Source organism: Bombus fervidus, chromosome 18 (assembly GCF_041682495.2).
Source record: "Bombus fervidus isolate BK054 chromosome 18, iyBomFerv1, whole genome shotgun sequence".
In the NCBI taxonomy this organism is placed as follows: domain Eukaryota; kingdom Metazoa; phylum Arthropoda; class Insecta; order Hymenoptera; family Apidae; genus Bombus; species Bombus fervidus.
The window spans coordinates 3,027,674-3,052,776 of record NC_091534.1 but is presented as its reverse complement, the minus strand read 5'-3'; the positions used below and the strand labels follow the sequence as shown (position 1 = coordinate 3,052,776).

At 42.2% G+C, this 25,103-nt stretch overlaps 1 protein-coding gene across 1 annotated transcript in view; it reads right to left on the bottom strand.

Moving 5' to 3' along the window:
- The window catches only part of LOC139996361 (fatty acyl-CoA reductase 1-like), a 40,217-nt gene extending 20,311 nt beyond the window's left edge, over positions 1-19,906 (bottom strand). The window contains exons 1-5 of the mRNA XM_072020697.1: positions 19,778-19,906; positions 18,191-18,462; positions 17,785-18,101; positions 17,438-17,685; positions 17,019-17,202 (exon numbers count right to left, since the gene is read on the bottom strand). Coding sequence (XP_071876798.1) covers positions 17,019-17,202; positions 17,438-17,685; positions 17,785-18,101; positions 18,191-18,436 — 995 coding nt within the window. The 5' untranslated portion in view covers positions 18,437-18,462; positions 19,778-19,906. The remainder of the gene's footprint in view (positions 1-17,018; positions 17,203-17,437; positions 17,686-17,784; positions 18,102-18,190; positions 18,463-19,777) is intronic.
- Positions 19,907-25,103: the final 5,197 nt, after the last annotated feature.

Genomic DNA, 25,103 nt, shown 5'->3' with positions numbered 1-25,103 from the left:
ACAGAATATGCATAGTATTCATATGAATAGTCTTTTTCACAGTACCATCAGAAACTTTATTTTACATAATCGATCTTTTACAATTACATAATTCTGTTGAATCAAAAAGCGTTTAAAACGTAAGAAACATCTGAAACGGAGGTCTACGACTTGCCGATCGTAACAGCTTCCATCAACATTTCGTTCATCCAATACTTTTTCAATAATTGTTGGATTGTGTTTCTGTATAATTACCGTGTAGAAGTCTAACGCGAGCAATTGAATACGCAAATAGAGGTCCTCTAGCATCCATTATGTAATTCCTGTTATTTGTCACCGAGATTCGACAGTTCGATTCATGACGATGCTGCGTGCGTGAATAATATGGAAAAAGAAGGAAAACATCAGGCCAGAAACATTACCGTGAGCATTTCTTTGTTTTGTTTTTTCCTTAGAAACATCGCGTTAACGATATGTAAACAGGAATTCACTAAAGTCCGATATTCTGTTTCATATTCTTCTAATTCTGTCTATATGAGACTAGACTAGATAGATTATGACCAGACCGTGGATATTTATATAAATTCGTAGCTTTATTTAACACTATTACAGAAATACAATTAAAGAAATTGAACTTGAACAGAAATTTCTTTCATTCAATAAAATCATAACTTATTTATTACGTTAATCCTTAACGATATAACAAAAACTTTACTTTCAATATTTTCGATATCTTTGCACAGTATTCTATGCAATCTGTTTATTGCTACACTTTTAAATTTCCCATAAATGTACAATCTATTTATAACTCATAGTAATGGTTCAGTTTAAATTACGTTTGTAGAATACGCATTACACTTGTCACCAGAAAGTCATCGACATCAACATAGGGCCACCGATGTTAATGCTTTCTCACTAGTGGTCACATTGATTGTTTGTTTGAATAAATATAACTTCCAACACAACTTTTCCTATCCCAGTATCTAAGGTATAGGTCTTGCTAGGTAAGCCTTACTGAAGAGAACACTTTGCTCCCTCTCCTTTCCCCTTTTCTCTCCTACATCCCACTGCTTTTTCAAGTTGTTGTGTTTAGTATTTAGAACTCAACAGCTGTGGACCATACATATGGTAGGCAAGAAGAAGGGTTAACGCAGAAAGACAGCAGCGGGGTGATTACGCGCCGGAGAATGTATATTGTGTCGCTACGAACTGGTTTTGGTTTGTAAATATACATTCTCCAGTTTCTTGGAGAACGCCCTTTGGGAGAATCACAGTATATATATGGCTGTGACTGTAACAAGTAGTGCTCTAAGTTAGTAGTTAGTTAGTTAGTTTCTGTGCCTACATAAGGGCAAAAACTTATCGCTTAGTTTAAAAAGGCTAATCTTTACGCCAATAGTATTGTAAAATGGCCCACCGCTGTAGGTCTCTGACTTACGCGCCATTTTACTGGAACATTGTGATCACGAGCCAAAGTAAGATAAGCTAAGACTGATAGAATTAAACTACTAACCCCAATAGTATCCCTCCGTATCTTTCATAGCGACACTAGAACATACGGAGTAGGCCGTTCCAATGGAAAACGCGCTAGAGAGGGTACAAGTGCCGAGCCTTAGATGCACAAGTCCTGCCGCGAAGAGGGAGACACCCAGGATTTCTCTATGACTTCCCTCCCTCTTCCTCCTCTCCTATATGTCCAAGCCATGAGCCTGCTAGGTAAACCTTACTGATGAGTCCGCTAGCAGGCTCTGGACGAAACACTTTTTTTTTCTTCTTCTTTCTTCCGTCATATGTATAATTTTATTTTTTCCATTTTATATTTTAGGCATAGAGAGTGTATATGTTCGACAACAACTTGAAGATCCCCGGTAAAGATACGTTGACTGTTCTTCTTATATTGGAGAATCCAGTGTAGAGATGCTGACTGGTGTATAGGCGGAGATCGAGTCCAGAGATGCGGCGACTGTTCTGTAGTCGATGAACCAATCTGAGATGTTGACTGTAGTAATGTCAGGTGTGGTAGTAGTTCTCTTAGATAGCGCGCTAGCCGGTATAGTTGTGGTGGTGATGCGTGTTACTGCTTCTGTGTAGAGTCAGACGCAAGGTTGGTTGGTTCTGCTGCGGGTTGTCGCTGGGTGTCGCTGCTGGGACACTGCTGCATTTTTCTCCTCATTTTTGATGCCGTGGAAGAAAAATCGGACTCCGGTCGACGGGATTTGATTTCGGGTCCCGAACGTTGATAACCTAAGGCGCTACCACTGCGCTGCCGTCGTCCGACACTACTTAGTGTCGAGTGGTGGTATTTTGCTGTCGAGTACCGCCACATGTAGATCCAGTCTAGAGATGTCGACTGATCAGTAGTTGTAGTTCCAGTAAAGACCGTTCTCGTGTTATTACGGAAGAAAGCTCGATATGGGTGTGCTTTTTGAACGAAGAACGCGGATTCGTTGTTCACACTTTTTGTTAGGAAAGCGAGGGTGACGATTATATAATTATATATCATTCTTTTCTTGAATTAAAATTCGAACTGAAATACTGAATAAATGTTCAAAATTTTGATTTCAATGAAAATATCACAATTCAATCAAATAAAATTTTCGATCACAATATAAAATGTATAAAATTTAAATTAAATTGTAATGTCGAGAGTGTAATTTTCATACTGGTAAAAAGGCATATATATACATATATACAAACAGTCAATCAACAATTTGTCAATTTTTGAAAATATGACACTTTGTTATAAAAAGTTTAATACCTGTTCTTTGTAGCTTATAACCTTTTAAACAATACTATGTCATAAATGAATGTTTTGATTCTGGAATAGTAGGTAGAACTTGCTCGGTGTAACGGTAATAGATGAGTCAATCGAATGAAAGTTAGCAGCACAAAAGATCATTTCTATTAATTAACACGCAAGACTGTTATCATTTGTACTCTATTGTACTGCAACACAATACTTTTTGTAATACAGTAGTTTCTCAGATAAAAATAGCTGAAAATGGTGCATCTTAAAAGATCTTTTCCAAGTAAAATATTAAATAAAATACTTTTTCCTATTTATTAAAACATATAAAATCTTTTTAGAAAACGAAATCTTTTATAAGAAAAAATTCTTCTATAAGTAAATTTTTATATAAGTAAATTCATGCATTGTTAATAGCATAAATTGTAAACCCAGAACTTCTTCTATATAGGATGAATTAATATAAAATAAAATATTAATAACATTTGAAAATGGATAAGATTCATTTGTAAAAGAGGTTGCTCCTTTCTACATATTTGAATTAAATACTTATTACCGCTATATAGTATGCTGCTTAACAAATATTTTCAAAAATCATACTTCTTAACTACCTTACGAAAAATAGTTATTTACATTTAAATCTTTAAAAACTAAACAGTGGAATAATGAGTAAAGTTTGCATAAATGCAATATTGTTGAAAAAGGTACATAAAGTAACTTGCATATTGTTTCATCAAGAAACAAAAATTGTACAGTCGATATTTGATCGCCTGTTCCTCATAAGAGACCGTCACCCCCACAACTAGGACCAAGTTCCTTTCAATGGGTCCTCGTATTCCCTTTGACACACCATGAAGTTCGACGGTTGAGTAGTGCGATCTAAACCGAATTCAATTGTCCATGAAACAATACTAATGATTCGTAAAACAATAACGAAACCTTTTTATTTCTGATTCTTTTTAAATGAAACTTTCACTTGACACATTTTCCCGATTAAAATGAGACCAAGCACGATGTAGTTTAAATCTCATTTCCATGCATGTACATATATTTAATTGACGAAAGAAAGTAAGTTAACATCATTAAATAAGCAAATATGCTTCAAATTACATATATCGTGTTTGGTTCTGTTTTAATCAGAAACGCTTCGCTATTACCCTGATAAAAGGTTCGTTTAACGAGATATGGAAAAAGAAAAAGTGCTTTGTTGCATTAACATTATCCAATCGATATGTTCCTTTTCGTCAAGCCCACTTTCGGATCTCTCTCTCTCTCTCTCTCTCTCTCTCTCTCTCTCTCTCTCACTCGGACAGTCCTTTATATCCGGAAAAAAGGCGAGTCACATCTGTAATATACATACAATCAAGTGATCTACACTCTACGCGACAATTCATCGTCAGGGAATCGTGATTTTCGATCAACTGCGTATAGTATAGAGACAATACTGTATTACATCAAAAGATATTTTGCAGAAATCCAAGAAAAATTTCCACGATTTAAAAATGTCAATGTTTACTATAAATAGATACCCTAACTTCCTCAAAATAATATTTTAGTAAAGTTGATTTATTAAAGTTTTATATACATCAAAATAATAATATTAATAATAATAATAAAAAGAAAAATATTCACGAAAAATATATTACGCATATTCTTAAAATTATCTCCTATAACTACAATGTTAAAAAATTCAAGGAGAATTCAATAATGATAAAAGTAACTGAAATAAAAGTAACTAAAAAAAGATTATAAATGAAACATTGTTGTGTTAGCGGAACGTTACACCTTAATAAACTAAATATACACATTTAGTATCATATCACTCTTCGTATTCATCCAAGACACCAAAGCCTACTTACTTAATATGGTGTGGATAGTCGATACGCTCCGTGTTGAATTTTCCTTTGTCTGGATATTTTCGTTTCTATTCGTCAATCATTACATTCTATTACAATCACGGAGGAAGCAGATTTTTGCAAGAGATAAAACGTAGATTGAAACATAGTTCTGTAAGTTTCTAGTGAACGAAGCATGTCAGTAAGTGGTTGTATTTCAAGCACGAACATGCAAATGATAAATTTAACGAGTATCGTAAATTTTTGCAAGAAATGGAAACAATACGACAGATTGACGGTGCATTGAAATAATAATAATTGGAACGATAACACTTTCATTGTCGAAATAAGAAAGGATACTATTTCCTCGTTGACAAAAGCCCTATTCTTTCTGTTACGCCACGAGGCTCTGCAGAGATCGTATTTCCAACCGTCGCTCGCGGTCCTCCAGCGTCGCAGATACATCCTCTTATCTGCCCGATGAAAAATATACATTGTATCGATGAGCGCATATTTGTCACCAAATAACGAGTTCTGGAACCGTCGATCTCGGACCGTTATTTTCTAACGAAGAAGTCGGCCTACGTGATCATCGGCGCGTGCGATGGCGTGATCCGAGCATATGGGGGGTCGTCTCCCCGAAAGACAAAGAATCGGTCTAAGGAAGTCAGTCTCAATCGAACACTCTAACCGATCAGTCTCATTCGAAATCTGTAACCGAGGAGTCCATTTTCGTCGTCCGAACAGTCAATAAGTCTACCACGGTTCTACCTTCAAATCAATCCGTTTGTAAAGTCTAACTATCTCATCGAGAGATATCGTCAAATCGGGTCACATTTTCTGTAACGCATAAACTGTACTCATCGTCAAATCCTTGTGACGCTCATAATATTGTGTAACCCATTGTTGAATATAGACATCATATTAACCTGTTAACACAGTGTTAATTTCAATTAACCACCCCTGTTATCCTAACCGAAACACGGGGAACGACTATTTCGCGGCGTCGATTAGCCGAATCGTAGCGAGAATTTACGCCTCTCGCTGACGCATTTGGTAATTACATAAATCTTCTTTATTTGTTTGTATTGAAATCGTAGCCGCTTCTAAGAAAACTCTACATCTGGTCTTTAGTTTTCTCAAGCACTGAAGCCATCGACAGCGCATAGACAAAAGACTACGTGGAAGGCAAACCATAAACGGTACACATGCAACGTTGGCTTCAGGGTTTTTCTGTTATAGGGTAACACTGCTAGCGTGCGGATCTGGACCAGGTCATATTGTATTCCAAACTTTGTACTTACACTTTAATATACAACATATATATTTTTTCTACCTTACAATTTATCCACGCGTTCCTTTGTATTCACATACATCCAATAATCTTAACAGTTTGTGTATTATTGTTATTGCCATAATTCAAGTAAATGTTATTCTGTTAGCAAAATGTAACTTTGCGCATTTATATCTATAGGGAACAAGATGGAAAATAAGCAGTTAACTTTCATTTCTTAAAAAATTCTGTTCGTACTTATATGTCCGTTTAAGAAAATATCTGTTCCTGTGGAGTTGTTATGGAAAGAAATGTTATCCGTAGGAACTTCTTTAAAAAATGTTCTCGATGAATAGATATTGTTACGACCGTTCGCAGAGAGATGCGATCGCGAGGAAAACACGTCAGCGAAAGGCGTAAATTCTCGCTATGATTCGTATAATCGACGCCGCGAATTAGTCGTTCCCCTGTTTCGGTTAAGATAACAGAGGTGGTTCAATGAATTTATCACTGTATTAACAGGTTAATATAACTTGTATATTTAACAATAAATTGTATAATAATAAAAGCGTCACAAATTATTTAGCGATGGATACAGTTAATGTGTTACAGAAATTCGACCCGACTTTACGATATCTCTCGATGAATTCGTTAAACTAAGCGACTTTACTTTCAATCGTCAGACCTCTCGATGTATGTCGTTTGAATCTTCAAATGAGACTGATTGCCCTCCGATAATTTCTTTGTCTTCTCGGAGAGACGACCCCCACTACGTTCGGTTCACGCCACCGTTCGCGCCTATGATCACGTATGCCACCTTCTTTGTGTGAATGAAATAACGGACCGAAATCGATGTTTCTGGAACTCGCTGCTTGGTAACAACTATGCGCTTGTCACGGATCGAATTTCTGCGTGGCATGTGTTACGCCAGATGCGACGGTCCTTGCGAGGTTCCTCATGGTCTGGGCGCCAAAACCGACACATTGTTACACTGACCCGCAACAAACCTAAGGAGATACCATAAACCGAATCTGTTCAGTTTCATTTCTCTTCACATAAATATTTTCGGTTTACGGGTAGTCCTTATGTTTGTTGTACGCTCTTACTTATTACGGAGAAAGCGGGTGCCTGGCGAGATAACAGGCTTTTCCCATGAACAAGGATGCCCACGAGCCACATCTGCTTTTCTTTGTCCTCACAGTTTCATTTATTAACCAATGGGCATCGCGGATCGTTACCCTCACTTTGCTACCGAAAAGCGTGGACGACGAATCCGCGTTCTAAGATCAAAAGGGCACACCCACACCGAGCTTTCCTCCTTGATGGTACGAGACAGGTCCGGACAGTTCTTCTTGCGATCTTTTGTAACAAAAAACCTAACTGTGACAAATAAACTCGATTTTATACTGAACCTTTTGTATTCACTTTAAAAATTACGCGACAAAGACGACGAAGGCGAGGCAGGGATAATTATGCCTACGTAGAAATACTTAAGTCTCGTAAGCACCGACTGATTATACCCACGTATAATAACGGCGATACTTTTTTTTTTTTTTTTTTTTTTTTATTTTATCGTGGGGAAATCCTCATGGACACTCGGCGCTGCGTAGCAACGACCGTGTAGTGTCGGACTCCTACCGACTAAAACCCCACGGTGGTCATCCCGACGTTCGGAGGTGCACCCGGGGTCTCTTGCGAATCACTACCGAGTGCAGCCTCGTCGTCTATCTCCCTGCCGTTGTAGTTGTCTAGGGAGGCATCCCGGCTTGAGTTGGGAAGCTAGGGGGAACCACTCCTCCTAGCGCCACGTCCCCTAGTCTGGCGCACCCGGGGCAGCGACGGTGGCGCCGCGCCCCTGCGTCGTACGGAGCCCCTGCGACGTTGATGCGATGATCTACTGGGATCGGCTCTTCTCTTCCGGTCCCTCTCTGCCCGCTCCTTTCTCTGCATAACCTCCTCGCAGTAGGCGCGGACAGCGTTAAACTCCCGGGGCCCTCGGCGCATGGCCTCAACGACCGCTTCCGGAGCCAACCTCTCGCCGATGTCGAGCTGCAGGACGCGCCGCGGTTCCGCCCACGCTGAACAGAACTCCAGCGTGTGCTGTGCCGTGTCCTCCGCTTCCCCGCAGTGGTGACAGGTGGACGTCACCTCCCGCCCGATCTTCAGCAGGTACTCACCGAAGACCCCGTGTCCGGCGAGCATCTGTGTCGTCCTGAAGGTGAGCGGAACCCCGCCTTGATCTCTCCAAGCCTCCCAATTGGGAAGCACGGCGCGGACGGCTCGGTGTGGCCGCCTGGCGTCCTCCTCCATCAGCTGGGAGCGCCACCGCTCCCAGATCTCCAGCTTTGCCTCTTCCCGGACGTTCGAGGCCGAGAGGCCGCCCAGCGACAGCGCCACCGTCGAAGGCGGTGCCCTCAGGTGTTCATGCACCCGACAGAACTCGAGGGCCCGCAGCTCGAACGGGGGGGACGCCGCCAGCACTGTCGCCGACTCGTAGGATATTGTTCGATATCCTCTGGCTATTCGGATAGCGATCGTCCTTTGCAGTCTCCTCACCAGGGTACGACTGCGACGGTTGGCCATCAGGTCTTGGGCCCACACCGGTGCCCCATAGAGGACCCGGGACCGGATCACTCCCTCGTAGAGTCGGCGGACTCCCGACCCTGCTCCGCCTATATTCGGAAGAAGGCCGCACAAGGCGTTGGCTGCAGCCGTCACCCTCGGGACCAGGAGCTCGAAATGTGGTCCGAACGTCCACCGGCTGTCGATGGTGAGGCCCAGGTACCTCATACGACACTTCACCGGCACCGCTTCGCCATTTATGGCCACGGACAAACCATCGGGAGGGGATCCCCTGCGGCGGCGGTCGAAGAACCATAGGGCCTCCGACTTGGCCGGCGACACGTTCAATCCCAGTCGCTGAATAGCGTGCACCGCGCATGCCACAGCGTCTTCCGCGAGAATCACGGTCTCACTCCACCACCGTCCCCCGGCTAGTACCAAGGTATCGTCGGCGTAACAGACCAAGCCCGTGCCCGGGGGCATCGGGCATCGAAGGACGGAGTCGTAGGCCGTGATCCACAAGATTGGTCCCAACACCGAACCCTGCGGGACGCCGCGCTCCACGCGCCTTCTCTCTTCCCCGTTCTTCCCAGTGAAGGTGATCCACCTATCGTTTAGGTAGGCTCCGATGACCTCAACCAGGTACGCCGGCACCTCGAAATGTCGCAGAGCCTCCATTATCCTCGCCCAGGGGATAGAGTTGAAGGCATTGCTGACGTCCAGGGAGACCGCTACCGCCGTTCCGTAGCGGGAAACCATGTCCTCCGCCATGCTCCTCACCCGCTTCACAGCATCCACCGTGGAGCGACCCCGGCGAAAGCCGTACTGACTGTCGTGCCATCCGGGAACCCGCCCCGAGATATGGGCCTCCAGACGGGCGGCGATCACCCTCTCGAGGAGCTTCCCGATCTCGTCCAGCAGGCATATCGGCTTGTACGCTGACGGCGACTCCGGCGGACGACCCTCCTTTCGCAGCAGGACCAATCTCGCCATCCGCCATATCCGCGGGTAGATGCCCTCCCTCAGGCATCGGGTAAACAGATGCCGCACGCGAGGGGCCACCACCTCCATCGTCTCCGCCCAGACTCGGCCCGGAACTCCGTCCGGACCCGGTGCCACATCCCGGGACGCCATCTTCTTAGTCGCCGCGAGAAGCTCCTCCTGAGTGACCTGCAGCTCCTCGCTCCGCTCCGTCGACGTCGTTGCCACCGCTGCTGTTGACGACGTCTCGCCCCCGCCGGAGGAGAGGGACGATCCCGACCGCCCCGCGTCGCTGTCCTGCCGCGGAAACAGCGTCCCGATGACCCTGGCCAGCAGTACCGGATCCATGTTGGTGGTCAGCGAGGGGGCCGCGGGTCGCAACTTCTTCGTTACCACCTTGTACGGCCGCCCCCACGGGTCTGACTCAACCGCCTCGATCAGCTCCTTCCAAGACCGAGCCTTCGCGATCTTGATCTCCCGCTGCAGAGTTCGTCTCGCCTCTCTGTAGACCCCGTAGCAGCGGGAGATCTCCTCCTCGTCGCGCGTCCTTCTACGGCGACGGGCCCTCAGGAATCTTCTGCGTGCCCGTACGCAGCTCGCCCGCAATTCCGCTATCTCCGGCGTCCACCAGTGAACGCTGCGGTTGCGTCCACCGCCCGGGACGGAGCGCGGCATCGAGGCGTCGCACGCCGCGTTCATGTATTCTTGGAGGATCTCCGCCTCTTCGTCGACGCTTCCCAGACTGGTCGTCCCTTGGGCGTCCCAGCTCCACGCCGAGACGATGGCTGCCGCCCGCAACATCTCCCTGTCCCGCTCCTTCAGGCGCCATCTGGGTGGTTGCGGGCCGGAGCGGCTCGCACCACCTCGGGCGACTTGGTTGTTATTTTCGTCCACGTCCTCCGAGACCACCTCCATAAGTATGTAGAGGTGATCGGACAAGGTCTCGACTCCCTCGGCCACTCTCCAGTCACGGATCCTCGGGTACAGCTTCGAGGTGGCCCACGTGATGTCGACCACGGAGGACCCCCTCCACGCCACGCAGGTGCTCGCCGTACCCTTGTTTACCAGCAGGAGTCCGAGTCCCGCAGCCCAGTCTGTCAGCCATCTTCCTCTGGCGTTCGTCGCGGAGTTCCCCCACTGCGTCGAGTGAGCGTTGAAGTCCCCGAGGACCAGCACCTGACGGGGAAAGCACCTTTTGACGCATTCCCCGACATCGTCCAGAAAGTCCCCGAACGCGGCCAGGCCGCTGTTGGGGGAGACGTAGACCGCCACCACCGCTATTCCTGCCCATTCGACCGCGACATAGCCGCTGCCACGGTCAAGCAGGGCGCCAAAGGCGCCCAGGGTCGGCGTCCAAGTTATGGCCGTCAGTCCGTCCAAATCCCCGATCCAGTTGGGAGCGTCAGGGACGCGATACGGCTCGGCCACTGTCGCGAGGGCGACCTCTCCCTCCCGGATAGTCTGGAGGAGCAGGTCATGCGCCCTTCTCGATCTGCCCAGGTTGCATTGGAGGAGACGGTTAAAATCCCTCAATCACCTCCATGGCCTCCTCCCGGCCATCTGCCGCTGAATGTTCGACGGTGCTCCCCTCTTGCGTTACCTCCGCGGTCGGTTCACGGATCGGTGGCTTCCTCTTAGTTCTCGGCGGAGCACATGCCGCCCCGCACATCCTGTGGTTGGCTGGCGCCCCCAGCGACTCGCATAACGGGCACTTGGGCGCGGAGGCGGGACACCCCCTGGCACGATGCCCGCTACCGCCACACCTGTAGCACAGATGCCCGCGATCCACGTTGGACGTGCAGGTTGCCCGCATGTGCCCCAGCTCCAGGCATTTAAAGCACTGCAAGGGTCTCTTCGGGATAGCCGTGACCTTCGCCGTGGACCATCCCAGAGCTACTTTCCCGTCCCGGGCTAATTTCCGGGCTCCAGCCACTGGGCACCTTACCCATGCAGTCCCAAGGCCGTATCTGGTGGTGCGGATCTCTCCGACCCGCACTTCCGCACTGCCGCATCCCGCCGCTGAGGCCAGCGCCTGCCGCAGCTCCTCCTTAGCGATCGAGATGTCTATCCCGGCCACCCTCAGCTCCGCCGTCCTGTTCGGGGCCGCTACTCTCACCGCGGCCGGATCCAGCACCTCGGCCAGACGCGTCGCCAATCGCGACGCCTTTCCTCTGTCTCTGTCGCCTGGGAGCCGGATAATTATACCCCCGGTCATCGACTTCCTCATTCCGAGGGATTCGACGCCGATCTCCGCAAGCGGGACCTTCTGTCGCGCCGTCGCGATAACATCGGCGTATGAAGTCTTAACCCCCTCGTTGATAGTCAACGTCACCGCGGACGTACGCGGTGCGCGGGGGAGCCCGGCCGTTTTTGTCGCCTGCGCCGTTCCTTTTTTAGCCACCAGTGCGACGCCCGTCTTCCGTACGCCCGTTACTCGCGACGAAGGAGCAGCGGGCATTCTCTCTTTTTTCTCCTCCTTCCTTGCGGCCCTTTTCTTCCGCTGCCGTCTTTCCACCACCCTCCATTCGCCACCCTCCTGCTCCCTCGGGAGCATTGTGGCTTGGGTGACGCGTGGGACAGCGGGTTGGTCCGCCTTGCGCCGAGGTTCGGGGCTGCGCGGTCTTCGGCCCCCGAACCGTTCCTCGATGGCCCTCATGATGGAGGGACCGAGTTCGCCCATCTTTTTCTCTAGGGCGTCCAGACGCGCGCCTTCTTGTTTCCCCTCCCGCGGAGGGTGGCCGGGCTCAATAGCCCGACCGTTGCACCGCGGGCACTCGTGGGTGCGAGCGGCCAGCCTCGTTATCTCTTTACGCAAGGCCGCGTTTTCCTCCTCCAACGCGGTCAGCCTTGCTTCCGCGATCTTGGCGGCCGTGGAGCTACCGCTGTGGACCACCTCAGCCCTCTGTAGGTTAAGCTCCCTCCATGCGGCGGCGACGTAGGCCGCCGCGTTTGTTAAGTCCTTGACACTTGCTCCCTTCAGGTTCGGCGCTGTCGTCGCCACCCGCAAGATCTTAGACACCTGCCTGGTGAACTCGGCGCTCATGTCGGCCGCCGAGCTCCTCCGTATGTCCAGCGCCAAATCCACAGAAATCTCCGGGGTCAGCGTCATCATGCGCCTTCTCTTCCCCCCGGAGACGATCGATCCCAGGGATGACCGAGACGCGGAAGAGGCGACCGAATCCCCGTCATCGGACCTCGTCCGCGCTCTTAGCTCCCTTACCGGCGCGAGGCCCGTTACCGCGGCCGGTGCGAGGAAGACGCCGTCCGCCCCGCCCGTGGTTCTCCGCGATGCTCTTGTTATTCTTCTCGGAGGTTCCTTATGAATCTCCGTACTATTGCCTCCCGCCTCACCAGACGTGAAAACACATCCGGGGGCCTGGCGGTCCACCCCCGAACAGCCGTGGTCGTGAGATGACGACGCAGGTGAGCCCACTTGACTACCCACCGCTGCGCCGGTACTGGGGTATCCCTCCCCTGCACCGTAAACCATTTTCGCTTTTTGGTCGCAATCCATGATGTTTGTCATTGTTGTCGCCGCGGTCATCAACAAAGTCCGTCCTGGTGCCACTCACTCTTTCGCACCCTGTCCCGGTCAAAGCCGGTGCAGGGTGTCGGGGGGCCCCACAAGAAGGTGAGGTGAGTGGTCTTGACAGGCATGGGCCCACCAACTTCTCCGAAACTCTCCGCATCGGATCGGCAAAATTGACGGGCGCCAGAGGCACCGACCAGCTGCCACCCGACTGTAAGAGAGCATCAGATCTATCGGGGTTTCCCGGGACGTGGTCCTACGGCCCGAAAACCCATGCCCGCCTCATGCTCCCCCATAATAACGGCGATACTGCGAAGTCATTCGCCGTAAATTCTTTTCCGTCACTGGAGGCATGTGACAGGATATCCGATAAGACGAATCTATTTAGAAAAGATACTGTAATTACATATTTTATTATTGATTAATTGATTTATTTATTTATCTATATTTGTTAAGGTATGGAGAGAAATTGGAGAGCTATTGCAAATAACTTTACTAGAATATTTCATATAACTTTGCTCACTACATGGTTACTCACCGGAGTCCTAAGGCACGAGATTTCACACTGCGCATCGTTCTTTTTTTCTCAAGGGAGGCCTAGGCCATCATGCGACTCTCCCTGACATACTAGGGAGGGGATACATATGAGGTGCTGTTAAACGTATTAGTTCTTAAAGAGACGAGTGGAAATTTGTAATTATAATCAATTATATTAAAAACGCGTCAGGTACAAGTACGGAGATAGTCTAGGTAGGTTGTATCTGTCGCTCGTACGACCCTCACTTTCCTACCGAAAAGTGTAAATAACGAATCCGCGTTCTTAGTTCAAAAAGGCACACCCACACCGAGCTTTCCTCTGTAATAACAAGAGATGGATATTCACTGTTGCTAAGTCCTCTCATTGGTGCAGCCACCTCCTGTTGCTACAACCTTCGTACAGTCATCTCTATTAGTCCTCTCGTCGGTGCCGTCAACTCAACTGTTGCTACAACCTTAGTTAGTTAACACTGAGGCGAATCAAAGAAAGTTCATCATCACATTCGTCAACACGAAAGGAGTCTCAGATCATACTCATTTGTAAGTTCATCAAACGAAGATTCTTCAACACATTCCCCAACACGAAAGTCTCAGATCGTACTCATTCGTAGTTTGTCATTCCCTACATAACATTGTATCACACTGAAGTTGTTGGTTCTTTTAAATATATTATATAATCTGTTAAGATCAGAGTTATATTCACCCATATTATCCCACAAGAAATAAGGGATTGATCGATTCGTGGCGTCGATTAATCAAATTGTAACGGGAATTTACGACTCCCATTGGCGCGCTTCTTCGAGATCGCGTCTCCCCGCGAACGGTCGAAAGTTCAGATTTATTCGAAATTTTGTGCGAACCTTCTCTATACATCCCTCTGTCGCTTAGCAGATTAAAGTCAAAAATTTTAATTTTTAACTATTTTTAAAAAATTTGAAATTGTTGGAAAAAAGTGAAAACATTTTTTTTCAAACTTTTTTTACTTCTTCTTTCTTTTTTTGACTTGAGTTTTTTGTTCCAGATGACCAGAAGGGTTGGAACCATGCACGCCAGGACATTCCTTTTTTTGGACCCCTCACTTTACGAACCCATAACTTTCCGAGTTTTTAATTCCTTTTAGTTTTTTATGTATTCTTATAATATAAATAAACGAATGATAAAAAATGGATAGTAAAAATATTGTTTGTTTTCTTTTTACGGATGTCGAAGAAACGCCGAAAGTTCGTGCCTGTAGACTAGAATACCCACTTAAAGAGATGACTGATTTAAAGATGGAGAACTAATGAAGAGATATTGACTGATCTGAAGACGATGAACCAGTCCAGTTTGGTGACGATGCTATCGCAGAGGAAAACTATTGCTGGGTGTTAGTCGCCCCACTGGTCACTTATGCGTAAAAATGATCGTTGAACATGGAAAAAATCGAAACGAGAGAAAAACGAGATGTTACGGAAGGTCATTAGGAACGAAATGTATGTCTTTGAAACTCGTGAGAAGTTGAATGTCAATGCTAAGACGCAGGTACGAAAAGCAGGATTTTCGCATATGGAAAGAAATATAATGTTTTTACAGAAAAATGTTCAGATTGACAAATGTAAATTTTAGGAAAATCTGCAAAATAAGACGTATGAGGTTAGAAACCCTTCATATGATTATTTGCAAAAGAATAAAAATCGTTAAAATATGCTTTCTCTCATTCGTACGTTATTCGACATTCGCAACGATAAAAGGAGTGCGCTAATGAATTCAAGCAAACGCATTTCGAAATTTTGTGAAACTCTTTGTTTAGAAATTGTGTAAGTTATTGATTGATTGTGAATATAAATACACATATCCTTTCTAAGCAATGTCATAAATGAATTTATTTAGGAATAACACGAATGAAAAGACAAAATGAAACGGATAATGAGCCCCTTCTTCGTAAAATTCTATTTATATTGTTTTTGCTTAAAGGAGAAAAAGGTAACGTTCAAATAGTCAGTACAGAAAACATAATATTATCCAGAGCAAAATTATTATACCGCATATTTTGGTGATCTGATGTATCCAGAACAGCCTGAAATAATCGAAAATATATGTATTTATATTAGTTCCTATTTTTTTATGCGAAGATACTTTTATACGCACCTTGATAACCGTTGTTGGGCTATTGAGATAAAATCTTCTTTCAGAATAAATTTCTTAATTCCCATCAGGTAAATTGCAACATACTTCTCCCAATTCATATCCCGTAAATCTAGTTTGACTATATCGCTGTCGTTTAACATTTTTACTTTCCTCGCTAAGTCGGAACAGTAATCCCTATGGAAAGTCCATTCGCGCGTGGTGAAAGGTACTAACGATGCGAACAGCTTATTGCCATTTCTGAGAAGTTTTATCATTCTGAAATATAATTTTTAATTATTATTATAGATGAAAACAGAGATTATCTCACAAAGAATATTCTCGTTGTTCGAAGAACGATAGAATACTCACATTGGTTTACTACCTCGGAGTCTTAAAAATATATCTATAACGAACGCAAGAAAAAGACGCGGAATTACACTCCGAACGTTCCAAATATATCTATTAGCTATGACTGGACAATCCGGGTACCATAGCGTATTGTTCAGTGGGGTTTCTATGCTACATTTTACCATAGCATCTATCATCTGACCAAACCTTGTCAATTGAAATATTTACATTATTACAATTGTTACGCCACGAGGCTTTTTAGAGATCGTATTTCCAACCGTCGCTCGCGGTCCTCCAGCGTCGCAGATATACCCTCTTATGTGCCCGACGGAAAACATACATTGTATCGACGAACGCATACTTGTCACCAAGCAACGAGTTCTGGAACCGTCGATCTCGGACCGTTATTTTATAAACGAAGAAGTCGGCCTGCGTGATCATCGGCGCGTGCGGTGGCGTGATCCGAGCATATGGGGGGGTCGTCTCCCCGAAAGACAAAGAATCGAAATCTGTAACCGATCAGTCTCATTCGACAACTCTAACCGAACAGTCGCACCTGAACAGTCTCATTATAAAATTCACACCGCATACATAAAAAATCGAATCGATTTGCTATAAACATTAACTGTATCTATCACGAAACAATTCGTGGCGCTTCTATTATAATTTAACTTATTGTTAAAAATATATGTTATATTAACCTGTTAACACAGTGTTAATTTCAATTAACCACCCCTGTTATCCTAATCGAAACACGGGGAACGACTATTTCGCGGCGTCGATTAGCCGAATCGTAGCGAGAATTTACGCCTCTCGCTGACGCGTTTTCCTCGCGACCGCGTCTCTCCGCGAACGGTCGTAACAACAATTAATGGAATTACACTTAAAAGCAAAGTTTATTATCATCTAAGTATCTCGGGAAATATTATGTAATTTAAATAAATAATACGTTATATCACTATTTTCCTATATTTTTATATTATTTATAAATTGAAGTATTGGTAACACAAGTGGACTTTTGTATTCTACATTTGTTTGCGCTTTCATTGTCCACGTTATTTAAATAAACTGAAACTTTTGGAATGATCTAACAATCGAATCACAATAAATGAAAAATATTACTTAAAGGGGCATGCGTTACTCGTGCAGTTGTATACTTTAACTTCGTGCTCAGGATGTAGCGTGACATGCCATGCAGTACATATCATCGTATCGACTACGAAATCGACGGGCACTAAATCCACTCTTGCATCTTTCTTACCCGGTATCACTGTTGCACATCCTTTGCTGATTAGCAGAAAGACACCTGGTGATTAAATTGGTTTAGAAATTATTTGTGATTTTTGATTACCAGAAATGTAGCGCTAAATAGATTGGTAAGAATTCTCGTAATTGTGAGCAACAACAAACTTGAACTATAATAATGATGATCTAGTGTAAAGCCTCACATTTAGCCTCTCACAAACTAACCGATTAACTTCATTTTTGTGAAATGTAAGGAGTATTGAACAATTACTATTGGAAAGGATCTATGAAAATACCTGTTAATGCAGAAATATTCTGTATCCAACCAGGACATGGTTCTTCCAAAGAGGCGCCAATTATGCTTGGCCGCACTATCGCAACTGGCAGATCTTTGCACTTGTTTACTACAATCTGCTCTGCTAAATTCTTACTGAATGTGTAAGTGTTTGGATAAGTTTTTAAAATTATTTTTTCCATTTCGTTGATGGTCGTTTTGTTGAATTTATCACACACGTCGATCACCTCCGAAGGACTCAAGCTCGTGCTGCAAAGTCAATAATAAGTGAACATATTCTTCACGATATAATTATAAATGTAATATTTCTAAACCACGAAACAGCGTCCGCATATAACTTATCCTTACGTATAAACTTTTTCCTCGATCTCATGTAGATTCGCATTACTGTAAGCTGTGCTCACGTGCACGAAGCTAATTGGATGCCTTAGTTCGTTCCAAAGTTCTATGACACGAGCAATACTTTTCGTATTCTCATTAACAGCCACATGTAACGGCTCGTTGAATCTCACAGTGGCCGCGACGTGAAACACTATGTTTACTTTCTCTAACAACAGATTTCTAACTTCTCGCGAAAGTCCTAAATTGGGCATACTCACATCACCTTTAACGGGATAGACTCTGCTGAAAAGTGAGGGGTTCTTTGCTTTATTGCCATCATAAATCTGAAAACGAAAATTCCAGAAATGGAAGTTAATCAATTTGGCTCCTGACAGGCCTAAACATTGAAAGAAACAAGAATATATTTACGAACGGGATCATCCATGATCTTCTTAAATCGTTGTTCTATCGTTTCGTTCGTTTTTGGACGAATTAGAATATAAATGGCAGCGATGCGTGGACATACGCGCATCAGTTTTACCAGAAGACCTATTCCCACGAAACCAGTTGCTCCAGTCACAAGAATCCCTCTACCGGCGTAGAATTCCTCGAGAGAGTTCGTTTTATTCAATCCTTTATTGGTCCCATTTTCGTTCGTTTTTTTCTTGATTGTATCCATGATTTAGGGTCGTCTCACTTTCAGTTCTAATATTTGCCATAGATTCCAGACAAACAGTATTTAGAAAAAGTAAAAGAATTGTGTGACTTAACAGCCCAGAGGATATGGAATCCATAGATATTTAAAGGGGCTGTCAGTCACTCTTAATCTGTATTTGAATAAATGAAGTTTCATATGAAAGTGATTGTTCCCACATTCGAACAATCTTGTTCCTCTGTTAGTTGTGATACCGAAGACTTTCCTGTATTTCAGATTATCTGGTTGAAATTTGATTGCCACAGGAATTTGATGAATGTGATAATATAAATGAGAACAGCGATCAATGAAATCGACCAGAGTATAACTCGTTTACATGTTATATGTCATATATTATATCTATATTTTTATTATAATTTTCATGTATCCTGTAATTTTATTATGTACGTATGTATGTATTTTTTATTATATATTATATGTGTCATTCTATATATAAGTTGTTTTGAATATATGTGTAATATGTTTTTATATTATCATGTCTATGTCTGTTACGTTACTTTATGTTCTACGTCATTTAGTTTTATAATTTGTTTTCTGCCTGATCTTTACAATACCCAGCCTTTTACAACACAAGTTGTTGTGATATAGAGATTTGATACATTTATATATAGTATACAAGTGAAGAAATTTATTAGAATCAACTACCCACAATTATTCGAAGAGACATTTTGAGACGGCATTTAAATAATTAACAAATATAATTCGAAGGAATGTTACAAATATAACAAGAGAAATATATTTTATCGGGATGTAGAGTGTTTTGCTGAAATTTAATACAATAATTGCGTAAATACATACTCCCTCTACTACCATTTCATCGTTTGTTTTGTATGTAATCCATATTACGTATATATACTTCAATTTGTTTACTAAAAACAAGCTATCTTACCATTTAAAATGTAAAACGCATAAAATATCTCGCATGGTTAATGTTGTCACTGCGGAGCGTATTTCAATTTTTATAAACGCGAGAGTCGAAGCAAACCCTAATAATACGTGATAAAAAAACCGATCCTCAACTCAATTTTTGCCAAAAAATAACGGGTCTCTCGTGCAAGTGTGTTACGAAGGCGAATGTTCCGATTACACTCTACTGACTGGTTGTAAATTATTGCAAAATCAAAATAGAGAGCCATTTTATTGCGTAAAATGTAAAGTACAAAATACTTGACTATTCAAAAACTTCATTTAAACTGTAGTAATTAATGACCCGATGATATTTCTGATACATATGATATTGATCATAATGAAAGACATGAATGAAAAACACAATTAAATATAGAATAACAAGGAATCGCCTGTTACCTGATGTTATTTCCACTGCGTATTTTTTACCAAACATCGAACAAAAATGCGACTTCACGATAGTAAACACTGACACGTCTGTCACAGTACTGTAACGATATTCGATGCGATACTCCTCTAGATACTCATACTTATAATAACATCACCCTACTACTCAAATTAGATAATGTCATGCATGAATGATTCTATTAACGTTTTTCATTTCCAAACCAAGGAAGAAATAGCCTTGAATGGTCTTTAAACATAAGATATAGACTGCAGCTGACTCTTTATCATTGATTGCTTCTACAATTGCATTTTCATGACATTTTCATTGCACATCACATTTTATAGCTTAAGAAGAAGTTGAAAATAATTGAATTGCAAATTTCATCTCATATAACGAACGATCTTTTTTGCTGAGGTAAAGAACACCAACACACAATTGGCGAAGAAAATATTCATACAGTTTTTACCTATAACAAAAATTAGAATTATGATTGTAGCGGCACATGAGTTAGAGGATAATTCAAATAATGTTGTTGTTTTGCCCCAGAGTATCAAGATCGTTAGGATACACGTAATGTAAGAATAAATAAACTCCGAGCAAAACAATGTCGCCGCTACGTGCAACCGTCGAACAAAGACGAATTTGAATTTTCCGATTCTCCCCCCAACAGTATAAACAAGCGGACGCGATTGCAAGGAAATGAGTTACAGTCAGTTGTCGATCAGTTATAAACCACTTATCAACGAATTATCAGCGATCTAATTAACGAGTCATTAGCGATGCTATTTTATTACTTATACACTGTCTTAGCGAATCGGTTAGTACGAATTACCTGCATACTGATTTATCATTTTAAATATATTCGACGGTTTCAACAACGAGCAGTCTCGTCTATTAAACCTCACCGACCAACCATCCTCTACACATAAACCTCTACATGATAGAACATCGTATAGTAAGAGATTTTTAGCAAATGAAAAATATATACATATTCTTACAAATCTGCAAACTAATTTTCAAAAAAAGAAAGAGAAAAAGATTCGATATCAGTTCCTGTTGTGAAAATATTAATATCTAGCTAATGGTAAAAAAGATATGTGTAACATATATTCGTGCAATTAGTGCTTCGTAGTATAAGATTTATTTGAAACACAATTTCATCCTGATGTAAGAAAATCCAAAGCTTAATACCACTAATACATTAGCGTGGATTTTGTATCATGTTTGGAAACACTTAGGAACAGCCCTGCTACATGAGCATTATTGAAAATTTATAAATAAATTAAATACAAATATAAATAGAGGTATCGATTCAGCATATTTCATCATGAAATCTTTTAAAGAAGGCCTTCTTAGAAAAATGGAAAAATATTTTAAGTATAGTACTCATCAATTTGATCAGTTCAATGCCACGATGTTTGCAAGACGTAAAGGAATCAAAAGAAAACTTTACTAGCAGGAATAGGTCGTGGTTGGGCAGACTCCGATTTTAATAAAACTTGAGACGTAAACGTAAAATTAGCAAATATAATGCACATGTATTGATGGTAGCACATAATTCCATTCTGGATTAAATCTTTCAAATTATTGCATGTGGTTTTGCGCGAGTTGAATTCCTGGCATTTATTGTTAAGGAGGTACTGCATTGCTCATATAGTCCAAAAGCATAATTACAGCTTAGGTAGCATCCAATGGCAAAAATTTTACCGTGTTGCATACATATTTGGAGTGCATGAACGCGACAAATTTTATAAAATTGTAAGTTTTGTCTTCTATTCGCCGATGATTGATTGAACGACATATTTTATATAAACACATTGGCAAATATGCATGATCGAAGGCGACGATTAATCTGTTCTACTTTAGGAATGTGTAACGGATTTGATACGAATTCAAATGTCGTAATAATAATTTCTCGACACAAAGTAGTTCTCTTTGTCGTTGAAAATCGTTCTGTTGTTCAACCTTTTCTGCATGTAAATCTTCTGTTATACCTGTATTCTGATATACCTACAATTTTCTGCTGCTTCGTCGATAGTAGGTTACTTCTCTTAGTAAAAGTAAATGCAAATGTGCGCACAAAGGTAAACACAAGCATATAAATATAAACATATTGCGAATAAAGTCAATTTAAGTAGTATTAAAATTTTGACATTTTTTATCCACAGAAGTTTTTGAACAAATTATTTTTTTCAAATCTTCAGTATATCGATCCGAATGATTCTCTTTACACTTACTCTCGTACGTGCTAATCTATTTCGCAATATTTTAATAAATTTTATGAACGATAAATCTGAGCGACTTAAGGGGTAAAAAAACATCGGCCAGTTAAAAGTTAAAATCGGCCGAAATGTCACTGTGCGTAAGCAAATCTAATTACACGAACGAAAGTAGATTGGCTCAAACAGCGGGCTAGACAGTGACCATTAAATCGAACGATAGATGGGCAGCAGCTTATCCCGTACAAGTCGTAATGAAGAAGACTATGACGTTCGGAGACATAAACTATCCTACACGACGTTCCCTATGAAAAATCATCGATTATGCTTACTCATTAAAATCCATAACAGCATAACGTAAATCGCTTTATGGTATTTTCGAATAGAGGGGATTAGTGTCTACTCTAATCCTTTACATTAATAAATAATTAATAAACAAAAGCAAATATAAGCAATATTTGCGCAAATTCTACTTACCGTGGGAAAAATTTGCGTACCGCGAATGTGCAGACTGTTTAGAGAAAAATCGTAATGAAAATGTTCAGAGAAAAGACTACACGTGCATTAAGTATCCTTGAACTGCTACTGAGTGTGGCCGTACGTTGTTTTGCATAAATCAGAAACGATTTTCATACAAACTACTGATCACTAAATATTACAATATCCACACACATGCATATGAAATAAGAAATCAGGAAACACGAAAAAAACTGCAAAAATATTATTTAATCTTATACTCGAAGAATTCATTAAGATATCGTTTTATAGAGTAACGCGTAATAATAAATGTTAATGTATAGCTAAATGAAAAATTATATGTATCGCACTGAATAGTTCTTTTAAAATTTTCGCTTTTGTTTCCGAAATGATACTATCCTTGGAAGGCAGTTTTAACCATTTTTAAACACATCTGCTGAGCAGCCTATTCGTTTTTTCAATAGACATAACCGAAGAAACACCTCAGATAACGTGTCTATTCCTGACCAGTTTCGAAAGGATCATACTCAAAGAAGTAAATGCGTTGGCGAAGGATATTGTAAATTTTTTTTCTGGAAGAAATCTCCACTACTACCTTGTTATGTAACATGTTTTAGTGACTTTAGAAATTCGGGCCTCTTGAATTGAAAAATGAAGCCAAACATGTCACAGTTTTTATTTCTGATTGTCGTCTTATTTTGGTCTCAAATATGTGCCCTTACAAGCAGTAGATAAGCAGACGCACTATTCAGATACAAAGTTGCTATGGGCATGCATATACAGGCAAGACTCAATGTTGTAGTAGCAGCAATTATTTAACTAAATATCTCGGAAACTAAGAGCGAGCGGCGATTATATGTATCGGAAAATCTTTCTCGGAATGTTGAATTTTACAACAAATTTAGATATCATCAAAATCGGCAGTACAGCCTTGCTTATGAATATTTACAGAATATTGTTGTATCTTATAAAGCTGCAAATTTTTCTAATTTGTTTGCGTAAGCAACACCATACGTCATTCTTCATTTTAAAATTCATTATTTATTATATATTCCATTTCTGTTTCTATAGTTCAACAATATAAGAAAAATATTTGCAGCCGAAGAACGATTTCCGTACGTTACTTTACTACATACAGTATGATAATTATGCTATAAAATGTCGTTACTTATACCAACTTATACTTACAAATACAGGATAAATTATTCTGTTCTAAACTCTTCTATGTTTTTGACTTCTTCATTAATGTATAAACGTTAGTAATGAAAAGAGTTAATATGCATATCTATATCATTGACTTGCACATACACATATTATAGAGTCCTGTTCGAGCTGCCAAGCTAAACATACATTAGAAACTGTGCTCCAGTGAAAGTCCAACAAGCTGTGAATTTAGGTGAGCAAAACAACAACAATCACTGCCAAATGTTGAAACTCCAAAATGCAACAAGTGTTGCTTTAAATGACGACACGACTGAATACTTTGTGATGGTCAAATATATTTAAAATCGTTCTAAGTACAGAGTTCATCGTCGTTCGCTCATTGCTACTAATTGTCGTTCGTACAGTGCCACTCGACATACAGATATTACGTAATGATTATTGAATACTCAGAGAGCATGTCCGTTTATTTATACTGATCGGGGAAGTACCAGATACTTTAAAATAGGCTCCAGTTGACGGTTGCACATAGCGGCTATATTATTTAGTCCGGAACTTGTTTATCATTACGTTTCGTACGTCGAGACGGTGTCAATGCTCTGAGGCAAAACAACAATTGAGTCACGTTCGATTCGCATCGTCATATGACTATCTGTGCCGCTACACCACCAATCCATTAAAGGTATGTGTTACGACCGTTCGCGGAGAGACGCGTTCGCGAGGAAAACGCGTCAGCGAGAGGCGTAAATTCTCGCTACGATTCGTATAATCGACGCCGCGAATTAGTCGTTCCCCTTGTTTCGATTAAGATAACAGGGGTGGTTAAATGAAATTAACACTGTGTTAACAGGTTAATATAGCATGTATTTTTAACAATAAATTAAATTATAATAGAAGCGTCACAAATTGTTTCGTGATAGGTACAGTTGATGTTTTACAGAGATTCGACTCGATTTTTTATGTATGCGGTGTGAATTCTATAATGAGACTGTTCAGATACGACTGTGCAGTTACAGTTGTCGAATGAGACACATCGGTTACAGATTTCGAATGCGACTGATCGGTTAGAGTGTTCGATTGAGACTGACTTCCTTAGACCGATTCTTTGTCTTTCGGGGAGACGACCCCCCATATGCTCGAATCACGCCATCGCACGCGCCCATGATAACACAGGCCGACTTCTCCGTTAGAAAATAACGGTCCGAGATCGACGGTTCCAGAACTCGTTACTTGGTGACAAATATGCGCTCGTCGATACAATGTATATTTTTCGTCGGGCAGATAAGAGGATGTATCTGCGACGCTGGAGGACCACGAGCGACGGTTGGAAATACGATCTCTGCAGAGCCTCGTGGCGTAACAGTATGGAAATGTTAGGAAAAATGGTAAGTTTTTTTTTTTTTTTTTTTTTTATTTGTTTTATTAAATTTTTACAATTTGTCCAGAAGGACATTTGGTAAAATGTTATAGCTTAGAGAAT